General features: G+C 37.0%; 1 protein-coding gene and 1 pseudogene across 3 annotated transcripts in view; both read right to left on the bottom strand.

The window, feature by feature from the left end:
- LOC306881170 (DNA polymerase nu-like) overlaps positions 1–15,648 on the bottom strand; it is a 50,650-nt pseudogene extending 35,002 nt beyond the window's left edge. Inside the window, exons 1-12 of the transcript in view lie at positions 15,303–15,648; positions 13,619–13,701; positions 13,174–13,326; positions 12,517–12,681; positions 12,413–12,419; positions 11,664–11,812; positions 11,326–11,386; positions 7,218–7,282; positions 5,671–5,754; positions 5,413–5,487; positions 5,184–5,294; positions 4,816–4,881 (exon numbers count right to left, since the gene is read on the bottom strand). The product of the transcript in view is annotated as a DNA polymerase nu-like (transcript). The remainder of the gene's footprint in view (positions 1–4,815; positions 4,882–5,183; positions 5,295–5,412; positions 5,488–5,670; positions 5,755–7,217; positions 7,283–11,325; positions 11,387–11,663; positions 11,813–12,412; positions 12,420–12,516; positions 12,682–13,173; positions 13,327–13,618; positions 13,702–15,302) is intronic.
- Positions 15,649–16,998: 1,350 nt separating this feature from the next.
- haus3 (HAUS augmin-like complex, subunit 3) lies at positions 16,999–26,046 on the bottom strand. 2 transcript variants are annotated; one of them, XM_079442710.1, is made up of 5 exons: positions 25,961–26,046; positions 23,922–24,946; positions 22,568–23,022; positions 22,189–22,474; positions 16,999–17,686 (listed from the first exon to the last, which is right to left on the bottom strand). In XM_079442710.1, the coding sequence occupies exons 2-5, from the start codon at positions 24,897–24,899 to the stop codon at positions 17,471–17,473; spliced, it is 1,935 nt and encodes a 644-aa protein (XP_079298836.1). In that variant the 5' UTR covers positions 24,900–24,946; positions 25,961–26,046; the 3' UTR covers positions 16,999–17,470. The 2 variants fall into 2 exon arrangements, with proteins under 2 accessions (XP_079298836.1, XP_079298837.1); XM_079442711.1 differs by having other exon boundaries at positions 17,124–17,686; positions 22,237–22,474.
- Positions 26,047–26,099: the final 53 nt, after the last annotated feature.

Below are 26,099 nucleotides of genomic sequence, written 5' to 3'. Positions count from 1 at the left end.
AATGATAATTTTGGCACACTTTTTTTTGTCAAAAAATTTAACATTATAAGTAAACCTCAAGGAACATATTAAAATAATTGACAAAATCCATGTCATGACCGCTTTAAGTTTGCAAGATATTTACATTTACATTTAGCAGGCGCTTTTATCCAAAGCGACTTAGAAATGAAGACAATGGAAGCAATCAAAATCAACAAAAGAGCAATGATATGCAAGTGCTATAACAAGTCTCATTTAGCTTAACGCAGTACACGTAGCAAGTTTTTTTTAAATTATATAATAAATAAAAAGAAAACAGATAGAATAGATAAATAATAGAGCAAGCTAGTGTTAGAGGCATTTTTTTGCTTTTGTTAATTGTATAATAAATAAAAAAAACAAATAGATAGAATACAAAAAGATTAGAAAAGCTAGTGTTAGTATTTTTTTTAAGAATAGCATTAGAAGAGAGAGTGCTTGAGTCAGAGGGTCAAATAAAGATGGAAAAGATGTGTTTTTAGCCGATTTTTGACGATGGCTAAGGACTCAGCTGCTCGGATTGTGTTGGCAGGTCATTCCACCAGAAGGGAACATTTAATTTAAAAGTCTGTGAAAGTGATTTTGTGCCTCTTTGGGATGACACAATAAAATGATGTTCACTTGCAGAAAGTAAGCTTCTAGAGGGCACATAAGTCTGAAATAATAAATTTAGGTAAAGGGGTGCAGAGCCAGTGGTGGTTTTGTAGGCAAACATAAATGCCTTGAATTTTATGCAAGCAGCTATTGTTAGTCAGTGCAAATTGATAAACAGAGGTGTGACGTGCATTCTATTTGGCTCATTAAAAATTTATCTTGCTGCAGCGTTCTGGATTAATTGTAAAGGTTTGATAGAACTGGCTGGAAGACCTGCTAAGAGAGCATTGCAATAGTCCAGCCTGGACAGAACAAGAGCTTGAACAAGGAGTTGTGAAGCATGTTCCAAAAGAAAGGGCCTGATCTTCTTGATGTTGAATAAAGCAAATCTGCAGGACTGGGCAGTTTTACCAATGTGGTCTGAGAAAGTCAGCTGATCAACAATCATAATCATAATTCTGGCTGTTTTTGAAGGAGTTATGGTTGATGTGCCTAACTGGATGGTGAAATGGGTTTGCTGGAACCACAAGCAGTTCTGTCTTGGCAAGGTTGAGTTGAAGATGATGGTCCTTCTTCCAGCAAGAACGGTCTGTTAGACAAGCTGAGATGTGAGCAGCTATGGTCGGATCATCAGGATGGAATGAGAGGTAAAGTTGAGTGTCATCAGCATAGCAGTGATATGACAAGCCACGCTTCTGATGGACAGAACCTAGTGATGCCATGTAGACAGAGAAGAGAAGTGGCCCAAGAACTGAGCCCTGAGGCACCCCAATAGTTAGATGTTGCGACTTAGATACCTCACCTCTCCAAGATACCTTGAAGGACCTATCTGAGAGGTAAGACTCAAACCACTGGAGTGCGGTTCCTGAGATGCCCTTTACCAATAGGGTTGACAGGAGGATCTGGTGGTTAACCGTGTCAAAAGCAGCGGACAGATCCAGCAAGATAAGTATTGAAGATTTGGAATCCACTCTTGCAAGTCTTAGGGCTTCAAAAACTGAGAGCAAGGCAGTCTCGGTTGAATGTCCACTTCTGAAACCAGACTGGTTGCTGTCGAGGAGGTTGTTCTGTGTGAGAATGGCAGAGACTTGGTTGAACACAGCTCGTTCAAGTGTTTTAGCAATGAAAGGAAGAAGGGACTACCGGTCTGTAGTTCTCTAAAAGAGATGGGTTAAGGGTGGGTTTCTTAAGTAGTGGGGTTATACGAGCCTGTCTAAATGCTGAGGGAAAAACACCAGTGTGAAGGATGTGTTAATGATGTGAGTGAGTGAGTGCAGGTACAACTGCAGGAGAATTGGCTTGAAGGAGATGAGATGGAATAGGATCAAGCAGACAAGATCCTATACGATATAACAATGGCTATAAGATAATTGAATTTAAAAGTTTCAGTTTTCAGTTGCAACACAGCACTGACCAATCAACTGGCCGGAAACTGTTTCACACTGGTCACAGGGCAGCGGGCCATCCTTATTGCTGAGACCTGCAACAACAAGTGCATATGATCACACATGCATACTCACACATTCTGAGGAACAGCTGATCTCTTTTTCTAACACACAAATGTAATCTCGCCTGCTCTCTGTGTTAGAACAAAATCTAATTAATCAGTTCACACAAACAGTGAGTCACACACCCTGAAGCAGCATTATCATACACAGCTCTGTGATGCTTTGGTGCATCCAAATTCAAATGACTAGAGGAAAGCCATGCATCACTCTGAAGCAACATCTACCACAGCAATGACTCATCCAATGAAAGCTGGGAACTCTTTACATTATGGAGACAACTTGTTTCTCATGATTATTTTATTTTAGAGTTTGTCTAATTGGACTTCGAAAACACCTTGACAGAGTGTTTCAATGACATAGAAAACAATGAAAATTGCAGCTATTCTGAACATCACATGATTCGCAGGACCATTTCTCCTGAAGGTATTATTTATTAAATGCAAGGAGATTAGCGCTCGGTTGTGAAATGCAGGATAGAAGGCTTTGGATAGCATATAAAAAGCTGATACGAAGCCAGCGAGAAGACAAAGAAATAAAGATGAGGAGAAAGACGTCTGTCCTCATTCGACTGTTCTTTGGTGTTATCATCAAGGATGTCTCCGTGTATGTCTCTGGATGGATAAGTGATGTCTGGTCTTCTGTTCAAGAATACTTGGGGGATTCTGATCCAAAGGCGGCTCATTTTTTGGTTATGACTCTAAAGCCTGCAAAAGCTTTGCCTTAAGCAAACTCGTATTAAAGCTGAGAAAAGCTACAGCCAGCCTGCTTTATTTGTGTCTAGGCAGATGTGTGTGTGTTCAAAGGCAAAGGGGGAGTGAGAAGAAAGCAACAGTGAGGAAGAAGTGTGAGTGTGTTTGTTATAGAAAGATATCAGAACAAGGCAGCCGCCCCCTCTGCAGAAGAGCAGAGACAGCATTCAAGTTTCTCCAACAGCAGGGACAGAATCTGTATTACACAAATTAAACAAAACATTGGAAATACACCCCAAAAAATTCCAATGGACAAATAAAATCCAAAAAACATTGACTGCTTGTGGGAATCAGACATGTCATTAAAATTACACAACCTATGTGACTGGACACAACTTTGACTATCCCTGACAGTCGGTTTCATTGGCAAAAAATAAAATTAATTGCCTGTTCAAACGCGATATTGCCTAGCTTGTCAGTGAACTATGGCTCTGTGTAGTCAATGCTGTTCCATCTGAAAGCAAGTGATGGAGATTTACTACTAATCACGGAACCGGCTTTACTGATGAGATGCGCATGCACATGCGATTAATTGCACAGCCGTAGTGTGTCTGTGTAGACCTTAATCAAGGTAAATGCCATATTTAATTTTTTTGACAAAATAGTGCTCAAGAAACATTTCATATTGTTATTCTGTTGAAAACGATTGTGCTGCATAATATTTTTGTGGAAGCCATCATACATTTATTTTTGAAAATTCTTTGATGAATAGAAAGTTAAAAATAACAGCATATATATGAAATGCCTTTATGAAAATCCAAAATATATTGTAACATTATAAATGCCTTTACTTTTGATCAATTTAATGCATTGTTTCTGAATAAAAGTATTAATTTGTTTAAAAAAATTAAATAAAATCTTACCAAGCACAAACTTTTGAGCGGCAGTGCACACACATAAGCCATCAAATACACATACAAAGCCTTACTAACATCTAACATCTGAAGAGCTCACAAAATACACAAAATATAGCACAAAAATCAGCTATGAAAAACTGAATCTAATCCTTTTTAAATCCAGATTGTCTAAAAGCTTCTGGCTTAGTCTTGCTCATGAAGGATTTTAAAAAAGTAAGAGAAGGGAAAGAAGTAAAGTAAAGTACGAAAGGCAAAATTGTAAGGGCATGCCTGCCGGTTTGATGATATAAAGAAAAAACTAAACTCACCCACTGGAACACAGAGAAACAGAAATATTAAAAAGTTGAGCAGAACAGGGAATTGCAGGTGAATTTCAGCTTTAATATTACAGTTATTCAGTATGATTCAGCATCATTCGAACTCTCAGGATGATCTATCCCTAGACTGCAATTAATGGCCGATGATTTTTCTCAATTAGTCCTAGTAACTAATGAAGCTCATTTATATGCTAGCTCATCAGTGGAAATGAATTTTTAAATGCAGTGGTTACAGTTACAATACTCAGATGGACAAACCCCCAGAGGTGACTTAACTGAATTCAGTATGAAGGAGACACAGATCATTCATAAATGTATGTGACAAGTGTGAGGTGTGAGGGATGTCTTAGAGCCCCAAATAAAGACAAGCTCAATTATTCTAAAGAAAGAATGACTAGAATGATGGATTAAAAATGTATCTGAAGAAAGGAGATTATTAGAGGACAGTGTTCTCTGTGTGAGTGGAGTGTTGCACCAGTGTAAATCGTACAGTAAGTAAATGCAGGACCCTGAGACAGACCTAGAGATGATCTATTGATTTGTCACAACACTAGAGAGAACGAGAGAGGAGGAGTGGTACAACATAATGGGGCAGCAAATAGTTGTATCCCAGTCTCAGAGGGGCTTTTTCATAAAAAAATAGTGGGAGTGTATGCGTTTGAAAGAGAGCATGACAAAATACCTAGAAAAGTGAAGTAGAGAAAAGGGAGGACAGATCAATAGTAAACAGGCATGTGATTGAGAGATGAAAGGGCAAATTAGAAGCACTCACAGGATGTTTAGCAGACAGTCTGCCGTTCACTGTACTCGTCTGATTCCATGTGGAAGAAATGAACGCCTGAGAAGCAGAGAAATAACGATAATCTGTTAATTCTGTCAGTTTAAATCATTTAAAGAGCATTCAAAATCAACAGAGGTTTAAAAAAAAAAAAAACAAAAAAAAAAAACCCTAAAATAAATAAATGGAAAACATTGGATAAATATAAAATACTAAAAATACAGTTATGAGCCCTAATTGAATATTTCACAGGAAAAAGAACAGAAATATTGTCAAAATACAGATCTCAAATATGACACTCTTGTACTGCCCTCTAGTGTGCATGGTTTGATTTCTAAAATTCTGCATGTCAAATGTCTCACCTTGCTCATGAAAGACAAAATGCCATCCACAAATGCAGTCTTGTTTTTGTTAATCTGTCTGTACTGAAGTATGATTTTTGGCAGTGGATGCAGCTTCTGTAGTTGTAATAGCTAAATTAGAGTGCAAAAAGCCAGAAACTGAATTGAAACTGATACATTCTACTTTCAACTTCAGGTAAAGGATCATAGGTGATGAATAATAATAAAAAAACATTCATTCATGTTGTTCTGCTGTTTTTAAATTTTTTTGGGGAAGCTTTTTATTCTCACAAAGTTCATGTATACGCAGCTTCTCAAATAGGATCTGAAGAGAGGTTTGTAATGAATATTTCTAATTACATTACAGTAACTATCAATAGATAAGTGACAACAAAACCTACCTAATAGACAACATTTTTGGGCATCACAGGGCATCTATGATTATGCTCAGAAATGATGTCAAGGCAGATAGCTAGCAAAGTTTCAAAAGCCTTTCAAAAACACTGACCAGTCTGAGCTGTGCACTGCTAGACACCAAGAACTTCTGGCCTGCAGCCTGGTGAGCCTCCTGCTCTAACTGCTTCAGCTTAGACTGAGAAAGAGAGAGAGAGCGCAAGAGAGAACCTTGTTAGAAGGGTGCTGCTGCTCATTCGGACACTTTCAAATGCAGAAGGTATAGTAACACCCCACAGAGAATAATCCTGAAGTGTTTAATTAATCAATTCCCTTCTTCTGAGAGAACTGAGGGAGGATGAGAGGAATGTACAAAGCAAAAGAATGATAGAAGAGGAGGAAATGAGTGCAGGAATTTATTAAATAAATACACAAAGCACTTGAGAAAACAATATGTGCACTCGTGAAGGAGAAGGCAAGAGATTTGCAAGGAGATGGTTCTTTTCGAGAAAGCAGATGCCAGCGGTGGTAGATCTAGTCCAAGTCCAAATGACTTTATTTGTCCCCAATGGGGCAATTCGTTGTGCAACAGATAGTACAAATCACACACAATCACAATACAGAGATTGCCTACCTTACCGGCATGGCTAAAAACAATAAAAACCAATAAAAAATCAATAATGGTAAGTCAATAAGTTATCTATGGTTCTTTATAGAATTGAGAAGCAGAATGGCTGCAGGTACAAAAGAGTGTTTATATCAGTTAGTTCTGAGTTTTGGGAGTTTAAAGCGTGATCCCGATGGCAACATCTGAAATTCAGCCTGTAAGGGATGAGAACTATCTGACAGGATAGAGTCAACCCTTCTTAACGTCTGCTTCTGATAAAGTTCCTCCAGACCTTTCTGCTTAGAACCTGTGATGCAGCTGCTCACCTTAATTAACCTTGAAAGGGAGTTTTTTGTTGTACAGTAATGGACCCATACCAGCAGATTAAGGAGAAGGTAACAACCGACTCAACAAAGAACCTATAGAAAAGGGTCAACAAGGTCTTGTCCACATTAAACTTTGCCAGCTTCCTCAGGCAATACAGGCACTGCTGGCTTTTCTTGCATAGCAAACTGGTATTTGACTCGAAACACAACTTATCATCAATAATAGATCCTAAATACATATACTCTGTAACAACCTCTATTTCCTGACCATTTATACTAGTTTTTTCAGTGTTAGTGACATTGTGCCTAAAATCAATACACGTCCTTGGTCTTAGAGGCATTCAGCTCAAGAAAGGCATCCTGACACCATGTTACGAAGTGATCAATGACCGTGAGAAGTTTCCTCATTGTTCAATAAGCTGAAAATAACCGTATCATCAGCAAACTTCACAAAGTGTCGGTTTTCAGTCACAGAGCGGCAGTCATTAGTGTACAGAATATAGAGGAGGGGGGAAAGAACACACCCCTGCGGTGAACCAGTTGATGTGAGGGCCAAGTCAGAAAGATGGCCATTTACTCTCTAGTAATCTACTCTCCAGATTTACAGATCTAGTCATTAATATTAACTACACACAATATCGCTCAATTCTCCCTTAGGGAAGACAGACCTGAGAAAATCACGGTTTATGGCTGTTCATAGAATCATAATAGAATCATACACACTCTTACCCCTAGCAACTCTGAAGTATTTTTCATGGCCTCCTTGTCCACATGGATTTTATAGCTTTCCATTACTGAGAGAGAGAGAGGGAACAATGTTAATGCAGCAAGTCAAAATTATTGGCTTTATTGTTAATGCAAGACTAAATCTAATTAATTAGACAATGATATATAACTACCTTCTTAAATATCATTTAATTTCAGACTGTGAAAAAAGTCTGTAAATTTAAAGATATAAAGAATGAATGTGCTGTACTAAAGTTTTATTCAATTTAGTTTTTTTTAGATAAAGTGACTAAAGAATTAGACAAATATATTAAAATAAATATAATTCCAATGTCATTCCAGTGCCTAACTCACAAATTACATGATTAAGCAAGACAATGCATATGACAGCATCTGAAACAACTGTCAAAATTCAAATAGTATAATTTGTGCGATTTCAAAATTTCATGATAAACAACATATACGTGTTTGTGCATACAATGATGGAAAAAGAAATGCCAGTGACATACATTCAAAAAGTAAAAATTTACTTGATTATACAACCCGAATTCCAGAAATGTTGGGACTTTTTAAAAATTTGAATAAAATTAAAACTAAAAGACTTTCAAATTACACGCGCCAATATTTTATTCACAACAGAACACATAACAAATGTTTAAACCGAGAAATTGTACAATTTTATGCACAACAACGTCGTTTGCACCGTGTCACTTTGTGTAAGAAATTATGATCCGCACTCACGAGAACAGTCCGTCTTTTTCCGTTTAATTCAACAATCATCACCAATGGGGATGGCTTGGATGCACTACATTTTTACTGTAAAGACGATGACAGCAGAGTACCATCACAATATATAGTGGACCTTAATACATTAGTCTTAACCAAGAACTATTTTTTATTTGCAAGTGCAAGGTACAGCGATGGGTACTCCAATAGCACTAAATTATGCAAGTTTATGTATGGGTAAATTTGAACAAGATCATGTTGTCTATAACAACATTCCATTTCAGTCAAATATTAAAGTTTGGATGTATTATATAGATGATTGTTTTATGATTTGGTCAGGTTCTGAACAGGAATTAGATTCATTTGTGTCGTTCATTAATTCGAAAATTCCATCAATTAATTTCACAATGGAAAAAAGCTGTGATTCCATAAATTTTTTGGACATTAAAGTAACAAAGATCAATGAGTCATTACATACAACAGTATTTCGAAAGCCAACGGATAAAAGCACAATATTATCTATTGACCGTTATCATCCAGCTCCTTTAAATTGTAGTTTACCGATCAGTCAATTACATAGATTAAAACGTAACTGTAGTACTGAACATGAATTCGAGGAACAGGTAAAACGGCTATTTCAATGATTTCGTTCTAAAGGGTATCCACAAAGTTGGTTAAATAACGCATTGGATAAGGTGAACAAATTGAATATACATGATCTTTTGAAAATAAATAAGCCCAAAAAAAAACAAAGAAATTTTTCAGTAAATTTTTCATTGACATACAGTGAGCACAGTAATACAATAAAATCCATCATTTATAAATATTGACACATATTATCATCTGATTAATTTTTAAATGATAAATTCAAATATCGTCCATTATTCACTTTTAAAAGATCACGAAACCTATCAGATATGATGGCAAAATCAGATGTAGTAAGGAGAAAAAAGACTGCATATATACAAGGCTTTTTCTTGTGCAGAGACTGTGCTGCATGCCGGAAATTGGTAAAGTGTAAAGAGTTTATGAGTCCAGTAACATGGAAATGTTTTAAAATTACATCTTGTATTACCTGTTCAACTCGTAATGTGATCTATATGTTAAAATGTTCCTGTCAAAAGATGTATATAGGAAAATCATCGCGTCAGTTGAAATTATGGATTAATGAACATAAATAGAGTATACGACGACATATAGATCTAACATACATAATAATATAATATACAAACTATAATATAGATATAAGCAGGAGATATAACCTCTTCAGTAGCGAGACATTTTAATGAAATGGGACACGACATCAAGCAATTGGAATGTATAGGAATAGAAGAGGTTTTTGGGTCACATCGAGAAGGTAATATAAATAAAGAACTATTGAAACGGGAAACATTTTGGATTCATAAACTTAAAATCACTGATGCCAAATGGTATGGATGAAGAACTAGAACTTTCTGTTTTTTTTTAATGTACTAGAATTGTTTGAATTCATCTTTAAGATGTTATATAATAAATCTGGAGTATTTACAGTGTGAAAACCATAATTGCTTATGGCGATGTACTTCTGATGTTTCTAATTATTGAATTTTCCACTGTTATACTATTTAAAGTTAATTGGTGGAGGATATATTGTTGATCGTTTATTTAAACTGTAGGCCTGTATAATAGTGATAAATGAATAATCCTTGATAATTCTTATAGTCACGGATGTGTAGTGTGATGTAATAGTGAATATGATGACGTCGACACAATTGGTAATTTGAAAAGTGGGTGGAGGGATGTAATTGCTTTACACACTGAGGAAGGCTTGGTAGCCGAAACGTTTGTGTCTTTCCCCATTGGTGATGATTGTTGAATTAAACGGAAAAAGAAGACTGTTCTTGTGAGTGCGGATCATAATTTCTTACACAATTTTATGCACAAAATGAGCTCATTTCAAATTTGATGCCTGCTACAGGTCTCAAAATAGTTGGGACAGGGGCATGTTTACCATGGTGTAGTATCTCCTCTTCTTTTCAAAACAGTTTGAAGACGTCTGGGCATCGAGGTTATGAGTTTCTGGAGTTTTGGTGTTGGGTGTCCCATTTTAGGAATATAGGTTTCCAGCTTCTGAACAGTGCATGGTCGTTTTTGAGGTATTTTTTTGTTTAATAATGCGCCAAATGTTCTCTATAGGTGAAAGATCTGGACTGCAGGCAGGCCAATTCAGCACCCGGACTCTTCTACTACGAAGCCATGCTGTTGTAATAGCTGCAGTATGTGGTTTTGCATTGTCTTTCTGACATTCACGTCGTCTGGAGGGGAGCATATGTTGCCCTAAAACCTTTATACCTTTCAGCATTCATAGTGCCTTCCAAAACATGCAAGCTGCCCATACTGTATGCACTTATGCACCCCCATACCATCAGAGATGCTGGCTTTTGAACTGAATGCTGATGACACGCTGGAAGGTCTCCCTCCTCTTTAGCCCAGAGGACATGATTTCCAACAAGAATGTCAAATTTGGACTCGTCTGACCATAGTTCACTTTTCCACTTTGAAACAGTCCATTTTAAATGAGCCTCGGCCCACAGGACTCGACGGCGCTTCTGGACCATGTTCACATATGGCTTCCTTTTTGCATGATAGAGCTTTAGTTGGCATCTGCTGATGGCACGGCGGATTGTGTTTACCGACAGTAGTTTCTGGAAGTATTCCTGGGCCCATTTAGTAATGTCAATGACAGAATCATGCCGATGAGTGATACAGTGTCGTCTGAGGGCCCCAAGACCACGGGAATCCAGCAAAGGTCTTCTGCCTTTTCCCTTACACACAGAGATTTCTCCAGTTTCTCTGAAACATTTGATGATGTTATGCACTGTAGATGATGGGATATGCAAAGCATTTGCAATTTGAAATGGAAGAACGTTGTTTTTAAAGTATTCCACAATAATTGAATGCACTCTTCCACAGATTGGAGAGCTCTGCCCATCTTTACTTCTGAGAGACTCTGCCTCTCTAAGACATCCGTTTTATTAATTAACATAATTGCTAGATGTTCGCCCAGCTGAATCTTTTCAAAATGTCTTTCTTTTTCAGCCCTTTGTTGCCCCCATGCCAACTTTTTTGAGACCTGTAGCAGGCATCAAATTTGAAACGAGCTCATTTAGTGGATAAAAGTGTAAAATTTGTCCATTTAAACATTTATTTTATCTATGTCCTATTATGAATAAAATATTGGCTCATGTGATTTGCAATCTTTTAGTTTTTATTTTATTCAAATTTAAAAAATGTCCCAACATTTCTGGAATTTGGGTTGTACCATGAAATAAATAGATCAGGGAAAGGCAATGATATTCTGAGTTAAATCATTCACTTTTTATCTCTAGAATCTGTTTGCTCAGACCTGCCAAAATTGGAATCATCTTTTGTTCTATGCCAGAATAGAGCTGCCACAGCCCCTGAGTCTATAGACAAAGAAACAGAAAATTGAGAGCTTGAGAGAAAATTGAGAAACACTGTACATAATGCTTTATTTAGAAAAGATTTCATTTTAAATTACCTGACGCTTGTTATGCAGTTCCACCATTAGATTGTATAAGAGAGACAAGTTTGAGTCACCTGAGAGAGCAGTAAAGAAAGGCACAATGCCACTGTAAAAGTGTAATTTCAAAGTCGAAACTCAGACACACCACTGTTTTCTTTTCTGAACACCATTTGTAGAATCAAATGTGTATATCTGACCTTGGCTTGCCCAAGCACAGGTTGCAGTGATGTGGACATAACTGAATGCGAGTAGTGCTTGGAAAGCAGGGTCTGAAAGCAGGACGCAGAATCGGCAGGATCTAACAACCATGCTGCAATCTGAGGATCCATCACATGACACCCCAACACTGCACAGAAAAAAATATTACCCACATTACCACATTTTAAAAATTAGATGCATTAAAAATCTATATTTAATGGTAATGTTAACATTTAAACAGTTTTTCTCTCTTGATTTTAAGCATGATTTTAAGAGCGTCATCGTTTTAACATAAGTTTACATGAGTTAACAAAATGTCACATATTTGCTTGTTTAATCATTGACTTAGAAATAGTAAATAAAATATTTGTTACATTGATTATATCCTGCTGAAAAAAGATTTTCAATGTAGTCTTTTGAGTTCCTATTCTATATAACATGGTAACTGTTTAAATGGTCAGAGATAAAATAAAAACTTTATGTGTGTGCCACCTTGTTTTCAGGTCAAGTCTTTGCTGAAGTGTTCCAGTGCTGTGCGAAGCAGGTCTTTAGCTTTAAAGCATACAAATGGCTTTGTGTCACACACCATCTGCATGAGCATCTCTCGAAGGACGCACAGACATACAGATACACAGTAAAACACACTGCATATCACCTACAGCATCCACAAATGTCCTCATCTACACTCAATTCCACATTACATCTGTAACAGTATCCCTTTAAAAGGAAAACCAATAACTAATGCTACTTGCCATCTGTGACAGAAAAACAGCAAGGACACAATAAGGACAGCAGTTACATGTAAATACTTTTCTCTGTCTCTTCTCGTTTCCTCTCCAAACACATACACACCTGGTAAAGACATCCTGCTTTTGTGTGTAGTCTTGTTGGGCCCAAGCTGGTGCCTGCTCTAGTCTGAGGTACAAGAACCCTCTCTGGTGGTCTGTCCTGTGTTCCCTCTGAATCCAAATACCTCTTCAGCAGAACCAGTAGGCCACACACTGAAGGGCACAGCTTCTTTAGGAGAGACATTGAATATTTCAGCCATTAATTCTCACATACAGTACCACTCATACAACATTGTGTGTCTGCATAATTTGCAGCAAATCTATCTTAATATTAAGGTTTTTTAAAGGTTTTTGATAGAAGTCGCATGCTCACCCAGGCTGCATTTATATGATTAAAAATACAAAACTGTAATATTCTGAAATACTATAACAATTTAAAATAACTGTTTTCTATTTGAAAATATTTTAAAATGTAATTCATTCTTGCGATGGTGAAGCTGAATTTTCAACAACCATTACTCCTGTCTTCAGTGTCAATAGATCCTTCAGAAATCAAAACTTTTGAACAGTAGTGTACAGTATATCTACCAAAATTTGTAGAACAGCCAAAGCTTAATAGTTTAGCTCAATGAATATCATCTAGTGACTCTGTAATCACACCTGTTCTGGGTCCAATTGTATGGTGCCATCTTGGTTTTAGGAGTTTTATTGAGCCCTTTACTTTTGCCTTGTGGAAGAGCTGCGAGGGGAACCTGAGGGCTCTGAGTGTCTTTTTGCGCAACTCCTGTGATGAAGTGATCTTAGGAGCTTCCTGTGAGGGTCCAGGGGGTTCCCATTTCCCAGTATGCTTTGGAAATGATTTAATCTCACCAGCCTGTATGTGTTAAGATAGCAAATTTAGTAGTAGAGTAGAGTTAAGGAAGATGGCATTTGAGTTCAAATGAGATCTTATTACATGTGAAGAAAATATTCCACGCAATTCAAATAAAGCCAATTTCATAAAGCTTAAATCAGCAGCAGGCAGCCATCCACACACAACCCTCCTATTCAGAGTTTGGCTGTCAGCGCCAGACAAATCAGCTTAAAAAAGCTTCAATAAGAGAACACAGTTCCCAGGCTGTCACTTAGAAAGCCTTGTAAAGCAGTTTTCAGGCTGATGCACCCACACTTTTATCTCTGCTAGGACAAGTCTTCGTCTGGTACTTCTCAACCTCTGAATGACCCCTGTGATTCTTTACGTAACAGACATCTGCAGCAAGAGATTTTCATTATTCATAAGTAGGCTGTTTCACCTTGAAGGGAGTTCAAAACAACACCAAGCATTCAGGGTCAAAACATTCTTGCACACTAGATAACTGATCCCAGATTAGTGAGGATTTTTAATGTTCAAGCTCTTTTTAGAACATCTAGAATTTAGTGTTTTTTTTTATCTAGATACGTCTGTAAGCAGGTGAACGGATGTGGTCCTTTGAATTGTATGTGTGTGTGCTTAGTTCATTGTCAGTACTTGTTCACTTCATCACTCTGCTGCTCTGTACTTCAAAACCCTGAGTAAGTTTTTTTTCTTCTCTGCAACTTTATTTTACGGTTACATCTATTAGCATGCATATTACTAGAATATTAGCCATGTATTAATGCCTTATTCTACATGACCTTATTCTACATCCCTAATCGTACCCAATACCTAAACTTAACAACTACCTTACTAACTATTAATAAGCAGCAAATTAAGAATTTATTGAGGGAAAAGTCATAGTTAATAGTTAACAAGTATTACATATTCTAAAGCGTTACCTTTTTTTTTTTTTTTACATAAATGCCATAAATGCAGATTGATGCTTCATCTTCATTCCCACAGTGTAATGTGTGCCGTTAATGGCACCACTCTGAGCCATTCGAGTACAGGGAGACCCCCAAAACTGATCCCTTAAAGACTTTTTGCCTGTGCTGCCTTTTCTTACCAACAGTTTCACAGAGTACACACCTTGTAGAAGAAAAGTTCTTTGCAGCATAAAAAGTCAGGACATTTAAAAAAAAATATATATATATATATATATATATACACACACACACACACACTATATCGACCACTGTGGCCTAGTAGCGTTTCCTTCCTTATTTCTTCTTTTCCAACATCTATTTAGCATATTTTTAGTAAAAGTTAAAGATTTAAAAATTAGGTTCAATTAAGAAAATCAAAGTGGATAAAAAGAGGGATATTGAGATTCAGAAAAATCTGAAAAAACTCATCTCTGGTGACATAACACATCCAAGACTGCTTTCTCTCAGAACTGTAATCAGTACATTACCTGAGAGTGGGACTGGATGCTGTGCTGCACTCCATCACTGGTGGGGGGTGCTGAGGATTACACCTTTCCATCTCTCTCTCCAACAGGCATGAGAATTGTATTCTCATCTGGCTGGGGAGAATCTGCATGTATGATAAGAAGAGTGAATCGTGTCTCAGCATTGTCACTTGTATGTGGATGCATGTGCGTGTCAGCAAACCAGACCAATCTCATTTCTGCCCAATGGGTAAAGTGTCTGTTTGTTTTATCATTAGGTTGTACCTAGCTGACATGAAAAATTAAAAGTAGGGCTGTGATGCCATCTAAAAAACATTTTAAACAGCATTTTGTAAAGGATTAATAATTTTCTTGATAAAACTTGGTTGGTTTAACAAAGAACTGGGTTACAAAAACAAATTATTTGCAAATCAGACATTACCAGCCTTGATAAGGCAGACACACTGGGAGAATGGCTTACATGTGAAATAGTAGGGCTGCAATATGAAGATTTTTCTAAATATGTATTTGTACAGCCTAGCAGACCATCAAGCACTGTACTTACTTGTTCTGCTCTTGGTAATCTCTCTTCTTTCAGAGTCACTGTCTTCTTTTTCCTCCACTGAGGCCAGTATTTCACCTGACCTAATTGGTGTGTCTTGCACACATTCGAGGACAGAGACACTTCCACATATTTCAGCATGTACACAGCTTTCCATTGGAAGTGACAATTCAGAGTTTCTGTTATTTTGCCAGTAATGGCTGCTCTCCAGGTCCTCAGACTTAGATGTTGGTTTCTCTACATTAGACATATGATTACTATGCTGCACTTGTATGAACACAGCTTGGTCAGCTCTGGCCTCATTTGAGATGTCTTCAAAAACAGATTCACTGCCATCTTTTGCTGTCATACCCGATCGACAACTCCAAAATGGCTCTATCTGTCCAGTTCTCTGCTGCTTGTCCACAATATCAATCCTCTTTTCTTCTTCTCCAGATGCTGGATGACAGTTATTAGTAGGCAAAGTTGAACTTCTTTACTGGAGTAGTCTCGTGTTGATCACAACCTACTGGGTCTTTTACAGAGGGGCTTGCTGGTTGAATCCAACTCCTCTTCCTGAAGGTCAGTCTATAGCTCTCTGTTTCTGTCATAATGCCTGGTCTAGCCTGAGGACTCCCAATGCTATTTAAGCAGAACATATGTAAACTGTCTTCTCCCTGTGCTACCGGTATACAAGGATGGATGTTGGCCTTTATGATATCACCAGCATAGTACAGTGCAAACCTCTCATTACTGGTCACATTCTTTAACTTGAAGTGGTTTGAATCTTCCACCAGATCATTAGAATCCAAGGTTCTAAAGATGGAAAGCTAAAATAAAATGGATAAAATGATCAGAAAATAGATACTATCAGTGTAAATGTATTCAAGTCTAGGACTTTATGTACTGTACATAAACAGCATTTTTAAATGTCAAAAAAAGTCAAATTAAGTAATTCTATTTGTAGTTATGTAACATTATTGTAATGTATACTTAATGTATACATTATTAATGGCTTAATATATGCACAGCAAATATCTAAATAAAAACTGTTACTGTAGATGTATAGTTCTAGGTATTACTCACCTGTTTTTTCCTGCAAACAAATCTTGATTTCTGTCATCTCTGCCCTGCTGCTGAGACAGTACAAAACCCTCTACCAGATAAGCCTGTAATTTTTATTAAGTTAAAGATTCCCTCAGAAAGAATTTTTTTTTAAATCATTTTCAACACCTGTTTGTGAACTAGTCTTTCTCAAAGTCACCAAGCCTAGCTCAAAAGTTTGAACTGGTAATACCCAATAAAATGCAGCTTCAAGTTAATAATGTTGTTAGAATACTGTTTCTGACTCACTAGCTCTGCTTCTGTCTGTTCTGTGCACATATTGGACCCGAAGGGCTGCTATGATGCTCTGTGCAGCTGCAGAGAGGTGCTGCGTTCAGACTGCTGCAGAGGTAGCTTTCCATCTCATTTGCTGCCCTCCTAGTCTGTCTTAACCCTGTAAACACACATTCAGAAAAATAGCAGTCCAATCTAAGCAGAAGGTGCTAGATTCATATCTAATAGCAAAGGGACCAAACATGCACATGCAACACAATAGATGGCTGCTGTCATACTCTTCCACAACACAATATATGAGCGGAAATCCATCGTTCCAATGTGTCTGTCAATAAACTCATTTCTATCAAAAGATAATACACTTAGTCAGCTGGTTTTTTTCAGGTGGCCTTTTTTAATGAGATGAAAATCCTAAATGTATTGAGGCAAAGAATCAAACTGCATTTATAAAAATTTTTTTACCATATACACACACACACACACAAAAAAAAGATTTGCTCAAACACTGAGATTACAAATTGTTTATTTACAAAGATACAACTGTTAATCACCAAAAAAACTATAAGAGACAATTTATACAAGGTGCAGTACATTTGTAAAAAAAAAAACAAACAAATGCAAACTGATGTGAAACTGTAGGTAGTAAATACAAATGTGTCATACCTAAAGAGCATTAACCTTTAGCATATATCAGAAATAAAGAATAAAAATGAGTATATCAGATCTACAAAGCTCCATAACAGAGGCAACGATGATCCATACAATTATCTGCATATAACATTATTTTATTTATTTATTTTGAAGCAGGGACCCCTGTATTGTTGGCTAAAGTAGACAAAGTCTACGTTCTGATTCTACATAACCCCTGCTTGAGCCTCTATATCTCTCACTGCTCTGCTGAGCAGTCTTGGGTCCAGATGGAAATAAACATACAATTCCCTCTCTCTCCTGAGGGTGGCACTGCGTTCAAGCCTCCCTCGTTTGGCCTTCAAGTCCCCAACTATGTCCTGAAGAGATGTATACAAGGCCTTCTGCTTGACCTCCAACTCATCAAGAACTACTGTGAGCTCCTAAACAGAGAGAGTAGATGGGAGAAGGTCAGACAGATAGCAGGAGATGCCAAGTACAGAGGCAGGCAGAAAGCGTGACACGCATAACAAAAGTCAAAGTAGGCAAATGGCACGTACATGACGGTGTATGCAGTGGAAAAGAGGTTGAAAAGGTGGAACGAAGAGCAGAACATAAATTAAACATAACAGAACATAAAACAAAAAACAACTGATAAACAAATTATTTAATTGACTTCAAAAGGATTATCATAATTACATTTAAATTCTGCATTACAATGAGAAGGGAAGAAGTGAAATAATATTATGTTGCAGTTAATTATATAATTGTTTTTAATGTCATTCCAGCATTCCAGATGACTATTTTCAGTCATTTTCAGACTATTTTGAATATTTTCAATCCAGGTTAAAATATAAAAATAGATAAAACTAAAAACTTAAGACAAGATGATTAAGATCCATTTTTTAATAAAAAAAAATTCATGAGTAACTTTGTTAAAGCTTTTCAAGAGTGTTTTCAAGGGTGTCAGCAGTGTTTTCAGAGGACTAGAAATATCAGTCCAATAAACTTTCACAGACAGTGAGGAGTTGCAGTGACCAAAAAGAAAACAGAAGCCATAGACAATTTTAAACCTTTTCACTAAGAATGAAAACACAAAGTGCCAGATATACTAACAGCTCATACCAGTGAAAATACTCTTTTGACATAAAAAAAAAGAAAAGAAAAGTGGAGTGGAGTGGAGTGAAAATGTATGGGAGGAGAGTATTTAAATTAATAGGGGTTTGCAGTACTTTAGTGGTATTTGAAAAAAAAGTCATTATTTACCACCAAAAAAAGCATGTCTTAACCATTATGCTCCTGTATTGTTAGTGGATTACCTGCATCTGATTATTACTGGCACTGCTTGGTTGCGACGCTGCGCTAATTTACGCAGCTCTTAGTAAATTGCATGGGTCATTATGGATAGGAGCGTGCGGTGTTTGTGTTCATTCATTTGAACATTTTCAGTAGATCACCTGCAAAACATTTTACACCCATCTGCACTTTTAAGGGACTGCGGTCTCACACTAATTTGCCCTGTTTAGTAAATCTGGCCCATATATTCTTAAAACAGCAAATAAAAATAAAACCACAGTGCATAAAAACACTGAAAAACCCACCACCAAACAATTACGACCAACTACTGAGAGGTGCATGCTTTTTATAAGTTATGAATATCAGGGCTCGCAAAATCGCTAGCCCGACGTCCCAGGGCTATTGTGTTTTCCAGTCGGGCTACCAAAATGTATTACTGCCCTGCCCGACGGGCTACCTTAAATACAGGGCTCCCACACAATGTTCCCTCTAAGCTGAGCGCAACCGCGCTCTTTTTCCACCGTGGCCGCGCAGAAGAAATAATGTGCCTCGCGCACACAAAAATGAGTTGGGAAGCTATTTGATTGAATGGCGCAGTAAAAAGGGAAAGAACAGCAATGCTCGGGCAAACCGCTATAGAGCTGATGTCACGACAGAGTTAGAACCAGTGAATGTGGTTTACAGGTTACATAGAAAGAGAACGGTTCACCAAATGAGTCGCTGTAGAAACTGAATACTTCAATCTTTGAGGCGCGCTCAACATGAGAGACAACGCAATGACATGTGAAATAAAACGTCCTCATGTATTAAAGAAGAGTGGCTTGATTAAGTGCTGGAAATAGCGGAGGATGGGCAAAGAACGGTAACAAAACTCTGAAACATGTACAGTCACACACAAGAGTATTGTACAAACTGTACTTCATAACGATGTTTAGACAGCTATAGAAGAATTCATATGTTCACGTTTTTATATTTAAATTACAGATCTCAGCTTAAGTTTTGCTTCAGTTTGTATTCTATTCTATCAGTTTAAATAGTTTGTTTTGATAATATATTATGTTAAGGCTATATTATAAACCTGATAAATAATTGACCTTGTTTTTGAGTCTTTGACTTTGAGTCTCTTGCTCATCAAGGCTGTATTCATTTAAAAAATACAGAAAAAACTGTTTTTGAACTGAATTTTCAGCATCATTACTCCAGTCTTCAGTGTCCCATGATCCTTCAGAAATCATTCTAATATGTTGATTTATTATCAGCATTGAAACTGTTGTGCTGCTTAATATTTTTTCGGAACCTGTGTTTCTTTTTTCTTTGATTAATAAAAAGTTTAAAAGAACAGCATTTATTCAAAATATAAATATTTTCTAACAATAGAAGTCTTTACTATCAATTTGATCCATTTAACACATCCTTGCTGAATAACGTTTAACTTTCTTTAAACTTTTTTAAAGTATCTTTAAAAAGAAAGAAAAACATTTCTGACCCCAAACTTTTGAATAGTTTATATTGTAACAAAATCTCTATTTTGACTAAACACTTAACTTTTTTTTTTTTTAAATATCACAGGTCCCAAAAAATTAAGTATATAAAATAAAAAACAGTACAGTTTCCAACATTGATTAAAAATCAGCATATTAGAATGATTTCTAAAGAATTATGTGACACTAAAATTTAATTCATTCCTGTGAAGCAAAGCAGTATTTTCAAAGTATATTAAAATAGAAAGTTTTTTAAATTGCAATAATATTTCACAATATTGTTTTGTGAAATAATATTCAGTATTTTTTATCAAATAGATACAGCCTTGATGAGCATAAGAAACTTTATTGATCCAAACTTTTGAACTGCAGTGTATTGTACAGTAAAAATGTTTTCTCAGGTAACCTAAAATGTACATCGTTTAGTTACATCAAGGGTCAAATCAAATATAAATAGCACATTAAAGTTAAAAGTTACACACTTTTTTGTGTGCGTGCTGTACAGGTCTGGTATAAAGGATACTTTTGCTCAGGTGCCCGAAATGTCCGCCCAATAGAGAAAAGTTTTGCTCAGCAAGAAAAAAAAATTAGAAGGAACATTGCTCCCACGGGTCCTTAAGTTTGATACAACTAAACTGAAGAGTGTTTAAGGCCTTAGACAGTTTTAAATGTTAAATGGTATAAGAAATAATTTTTCAAATTGCCTTAAATAGATTTTTAATAATTCTGCAGATACCTTGTAAATAGTAAAATAAAACTCTTTCCTTGATATTCGTTGATATTAGTGTATTGAAAATGTTTTTTATTGACATTTATGGTCTTTATTTTATTTGGGCTAGTTAAATTAATTTTCGGGCTACCAAAATCTGAAGAGTACCTGCCCGAAGGGCTACCAGGGATTTAGAAATTTTGCGAGCCCTGAATATGATGATTAATATGCTCACGTTTCTTGGGATTCACAAACGATGATGTTGAAAATAGGGCTGTGTATTGGCAAGAATCTGGCGATACGATACGCATCACGATACAGGGGTTGTGATACGATATATTGCGATACTGTAAGCAAGGCGATATATTGGGATATTTCTTATTTTAAGAATAGTATATATATTTTTTTAGGAAAGCTGTCACTAAAAACACACCACCATATGCAAACCTTAGCAAAAAATAAATAAATAAAAATAGTTATTTGCAATAATCAGTACCTATAACATTCAACATTATTGAACCACTTTTTGTGAAGTACGAGTAAAGGGGGAAATATTCAAGTGCTTGCATGATTCTTCAGTTAAATGTATGTATAAAATATATTTTATAAAAAGATAGATCTATCTATATATATATATATATATATATATATATATATATATATATATATATATATATAATATATATATATATATATATATATATATATATAGACTCTACTTTAAAGATTCACCGTTTAAGTTTATAATTGTGACATGCAATGTCATTACATTTGATCTGAACAAAAAAAAAATACATCTGCTTAATATCAATGAAAAATAAAGTGCTTGCAGGATTCCTAAAGAAAACTAAACAATTGTAACACAATAAGATAAATACAGATGTTAAACTTTATCAGAACTTTTCAACTTGGATTTCACAGGTTTTTCAGTTTGTATTTATGTTCCGCGTAGAATCACTGAGACCACGACGCGAGCACCGCCCCCCAACTGCACAAAACACCCCAAATTATGAGAGAAAGCTGCAGCTTTCAACACAGGCTCTTCAACACAGGATGCGGCAACCGGCAGAACCGAGATTGCGCTCGCGACGCGGTCCCGGGGCGGACATTACCACAAAAGCCCAAATGGCGCCACACTTCAGCTTTGTACATCGAAACGAGAGCTGGAACAATTCTTTCATCCTCCATTACTGGCAGCGAACTATATTAACGCTAACATTAGTGGAGTGCCCTGATGCTAGTATTTCCTGTCACTGTTTAAGTTCAGAGATGAAGACTAGCGGTCGGGATATGAACTAAAAACGAAACAACTGCCACGAATCTTCTATGATATTCCGTTTTGGAGAATCGATACAGTATCGCCAAATAAAATATCGCGATACTCACGTGTATCGATATTTTCTTACACCCCTAGTTGAAAACGGCGGTGAGGTTAAGAAAAAAGAACAGAAAGATATACCTGTGCATGAGGGCAGAACTCCAGTGCAGGTGTGGCTTTAGCACATACCTGCGGCCTCATAAGAGGCTGCACAATGTCCGAGTACGCCACTTGGTTGAGCGCATCTCGGTCACTTTCTAACCGAGCTCCAGTATAGGCTTGCTCTCGTCTGGCCCCATCCAAAGCCTCTTGTACAGTGACCAAATCCTCCTGTAGTTTAAAAGCTGCTGTTTCCAGCCTACTGTAGGTTTGGAATGGATCCTCTTTCTCCGTGGGGGCCTTACCCAACTCAAGCATCTGCAGCAACCTGAGGGGTAATCATATAGATGTGAAGATATAGTCTTATAAACCCAACCTGCATTCCATAGTACAAAACTTCTCCCCACTCACAGTGGGTTACCTGCTAAAGGCTGTGTCCTTGGAGGTGATGACCTGTTGTTTAGCATTAGAACCAAGGTAAGGGACTTGAGTTAAGTGAGGTTGTGTCAGAATGTTTTCTCTCTGAGCAGCAGCTTCTGCTGCCCCCTCCAGCCTCTTCAGTATTTCTCCAAGCTGCTTCATCACCCTCTTCCCCATAAGGAGCTCTGCATCCTGGGCCAGACGCACAAGTTCGAAGAAGGCCTTTTGACGGAGAAGCTGGTCACGCACTTCAGCCTGCCTGGAGGTGTAGTAATTTTGCCTGGCTAACTGAAGAGCAAGGTCACCACGCACCACAGGGATATTAAGGAGGCGAGCACAGTCTCGTAACCCGGAGCGGACTGGGTCTAACATCAGGGACTGAATTTCAGACTGAATTGAGAGGATCTCAGAGCGGAGATCAGGCTCAAGCCCGCTTGCATGTGAGTAGTACAGTGACTATGAGAGGAAGAGAATGAAAAAGATATACATTCAGAGGTATACTCAATTCAAGGGACAGAAAATATTGCCTCAATTGTATCATTAAAAAAAGTCACACACAGAAAAAATATTATCCTCGTAGTGTTTATCTACATCCAAATTTGTTTTGGCACATGTTAGAATAGAACAGGGTTAAAATGCTGTTTCACACATCTACAAATTTACAGTAACAGCACAGTGCTGATTAATTTTATCCATACCAGTAGCAGCTTTACAAGTAGCAGTACATTTCAGGCACAGTTTAATGGCACTTTAGAATTGCTCTGACTTACGATGGAATTATGACCTGAGAATGAGAAGCTTATTAATTAAGCTAATAATTAAACAAATTCTCACACTAATTCACTCAAAATCAATGTACACTACTGTTCAATATTTTGGGATTGACAAGATTTAAAATTTTTTTTTAAAGTCTGTTATTCTCACCAAAGCTGTATTAATTTAATCAAAATACAGTGAACAGTACAGAGTATGAAATGTTATTATATTATAAAAGTTTAATATATTTTAAAATATAATTTTTATGAAAAGAATTTAAAAAAAGAAGCATCGCTTGAAATAGAAATTTGCTGTAACAATTTGTCTTTTTAATTTAAAATCAATTGAATGCACCCTTGCTAATTAAAAGTATTAATTTCTTTAAAAAAAAGGTTTACTGACCCCAAACATTTGAACGGTAGTGTCTGGTCTCGAAGATTAAAAGGCAGAATGCAATTACATACTTGTCATAAATATTAACCATGTTAATAAGAAAAACAATAAACAACAATAATATATTACTCTTAAAATGGTCTGAGTGGCACTGTATAGGCATTTATAAACCAATCATGGAAACTATCATTTTCTTTAATATTCACCTCTGTGCTGCTGTTTAGTTGCTGGATGAGCCACTCTTTTGCTGCGTTGTCGCCATGCTCCTTTGCCCTCTCTTTCACCAGCTGGTATTGTGCCACTATATATGCCCACTGCAGTTGTGCCATCTCCTTCTTCCTCAACTCCACTAGTCCCTCATCCTCTTCTTCCTTATTCTCACTGCAACAGCTCAGATTGGTCAGTTGGCAGTGATTGGATGTGGAGGTCTCCATCATGTCTGAGATGCCCCGAAAGAACTGACGCTGAGTGTAGGAAGTCAACACTTTGGTGAATTGCTCCTGTTGCTGGAGGAAAGGCTCTAGAGACAACTGGGAGATGAGTACTGGGGTCCTTGGTTGAGGAACTAATTGTGGAGCAGTTCCATCTTCACTCCTTACGGAATAAGTGTCGGTTTGGAAAAAGCCAGCCAGTTTGGTCGTCTCCTTTGAAAGGTTCTCCACAGCTGAGTTGGTGTAAGCATTTTCGGCTGCCAAGGCAGAGTTGGCATTTTTTACTGTATTCCCTCCTCCCTGCAGCAGTGCTTGGGATGCAGAGGAGTTTGCACCCCAGTTGGTAGCTAGCATCTGCAGCTTATTGAGTCTGCGTTGTTTTAGCTGCTTCTCCTTGCGGAGAGCTTGAAGTTCTGTCTCAAGATCCTCGACTGTTACATTTACCTTTCCACCCAGAGCAGAACTGCCCTGTGACACTACACCTCCATCCACAGGCAAACAGGTTTTAAGCAGCTCACCCAGTGTCGCCTCATCCAAGATGGGCTTACTGGACTCCTGAAGTGCCTTGTAAGCTTGCAATTCTTCCGGTGTTAGAACATTGCTGCGGTTCAGGTGGTTGCAGACAACACGTAAAAGGTGCAGGTTATCTGGTGCTGTGTCAAATAGCCAGTCAAACTCAGAACCTTTCAGCATAGACGCCCGTGGGTAACCCAACCGTGACAACGCCTCAACAAACTGAGCCCCATCCAGCATGGCTGCTTATGTCAACTTGGCTCTCACTTCAGAGATATTCACTTATCCTAAGGCAGATGGTCAAAAGACATTATAGCAAGCCCTAATTATTCTATGTATTTACAAAGAGAAGGCCCAACTGAGGTGAATGATGTAACTGTACTGTGTGCAAATTGGAAAACACACATACACACAAACACTACCATTGAAAAGTGTCAAATCCTTCAGAAACCACTCTAAATATAATTTTACAGACACATAACTGAACACTCACATAGCCACTCACATTTATTTAGCTACCTATCCAAATGAGGATTTATATTGTTTTTAAGGCTAATTATATATTTTTATTTTCAGAATTGAATTTTTTACACTCAAAACCAAACATGTACTATTGAAATCGAGTATTTGTATGGTCTCACAACACCTGTAATGGCCTGTATAAGCTATATTTAAAGACCAAACAACTATAATTAGCTGTGGCTGAATTCAAATTTTAACAATTTCAAAAGTTTAACAAACAGATTATTACAGGTCACAAATAAACAGGTTGCTTTGCTCTGTTTGTTCATAAGTTTCATCAGTTAATTTAAAAAGCTAAGAAAAATGTACACTTATTTTTACTTTTACTTGACTATGTTCTTAGTTAGATACTTTCAGTTGGGTACAATTTTGACACAGTATAGCCAAGTAAGTTAGATATCCATCTGCTACAGGTGGAAGTGATTGATTTGACAGATAAACAGCTAAGTTAACGTTACTAATTTGTTGTGGTTATTTAGCCACATATGATCTGTGAAAAACAGGTTTGGAAAAATCAGTCGTCACAAAACGTACAAAAAGTAAAAGTGGCCTTAACTTTACCGTCAGTATGAAAGATGAACAACAATGTATTTTGAATTTCAAGAGCCGTTAAAAACGAGCTAACGTTAACTTACTTGTTAAACTTTTGCATTTAGCTACATTAGCTTGCTTTACTGGTTAGCTAAATACAAACGACAATACATTTGCCATCATTTCTTTAAAAAAAAAACTGAATTTGACATATATTTCACAAAGCAGTGTATCATAAATACCCCTACCTTGAAAAACTGAAAAACAGAAGAATCCTTTTGATGTACTGCACTCTGTCTCGCGTGCCACTTCTGAAATGCCCGCGCTTGTTGTCGTCACGTGACGTAGATGGTTCCTCGACAAATAAATTATTTCAAAAGCTTTTTT

This window comes from Barbus barbus, assembly GCF_936440315.1.
Source record: "Barbus barbus genome assembly, chromosome: 2".
Taxonomy (NCBI): Eukaryota; Metazoa; Chordata; class Actinopteri; order Cypriniformes; family Cyprinidae; genus Barbus; species Barbus barbus.
The sequence above is the reverse complement of the archived record's forward strand: the minus strand, read 5'-3'. Positions and strand labels throughout refer to the sequence as shown.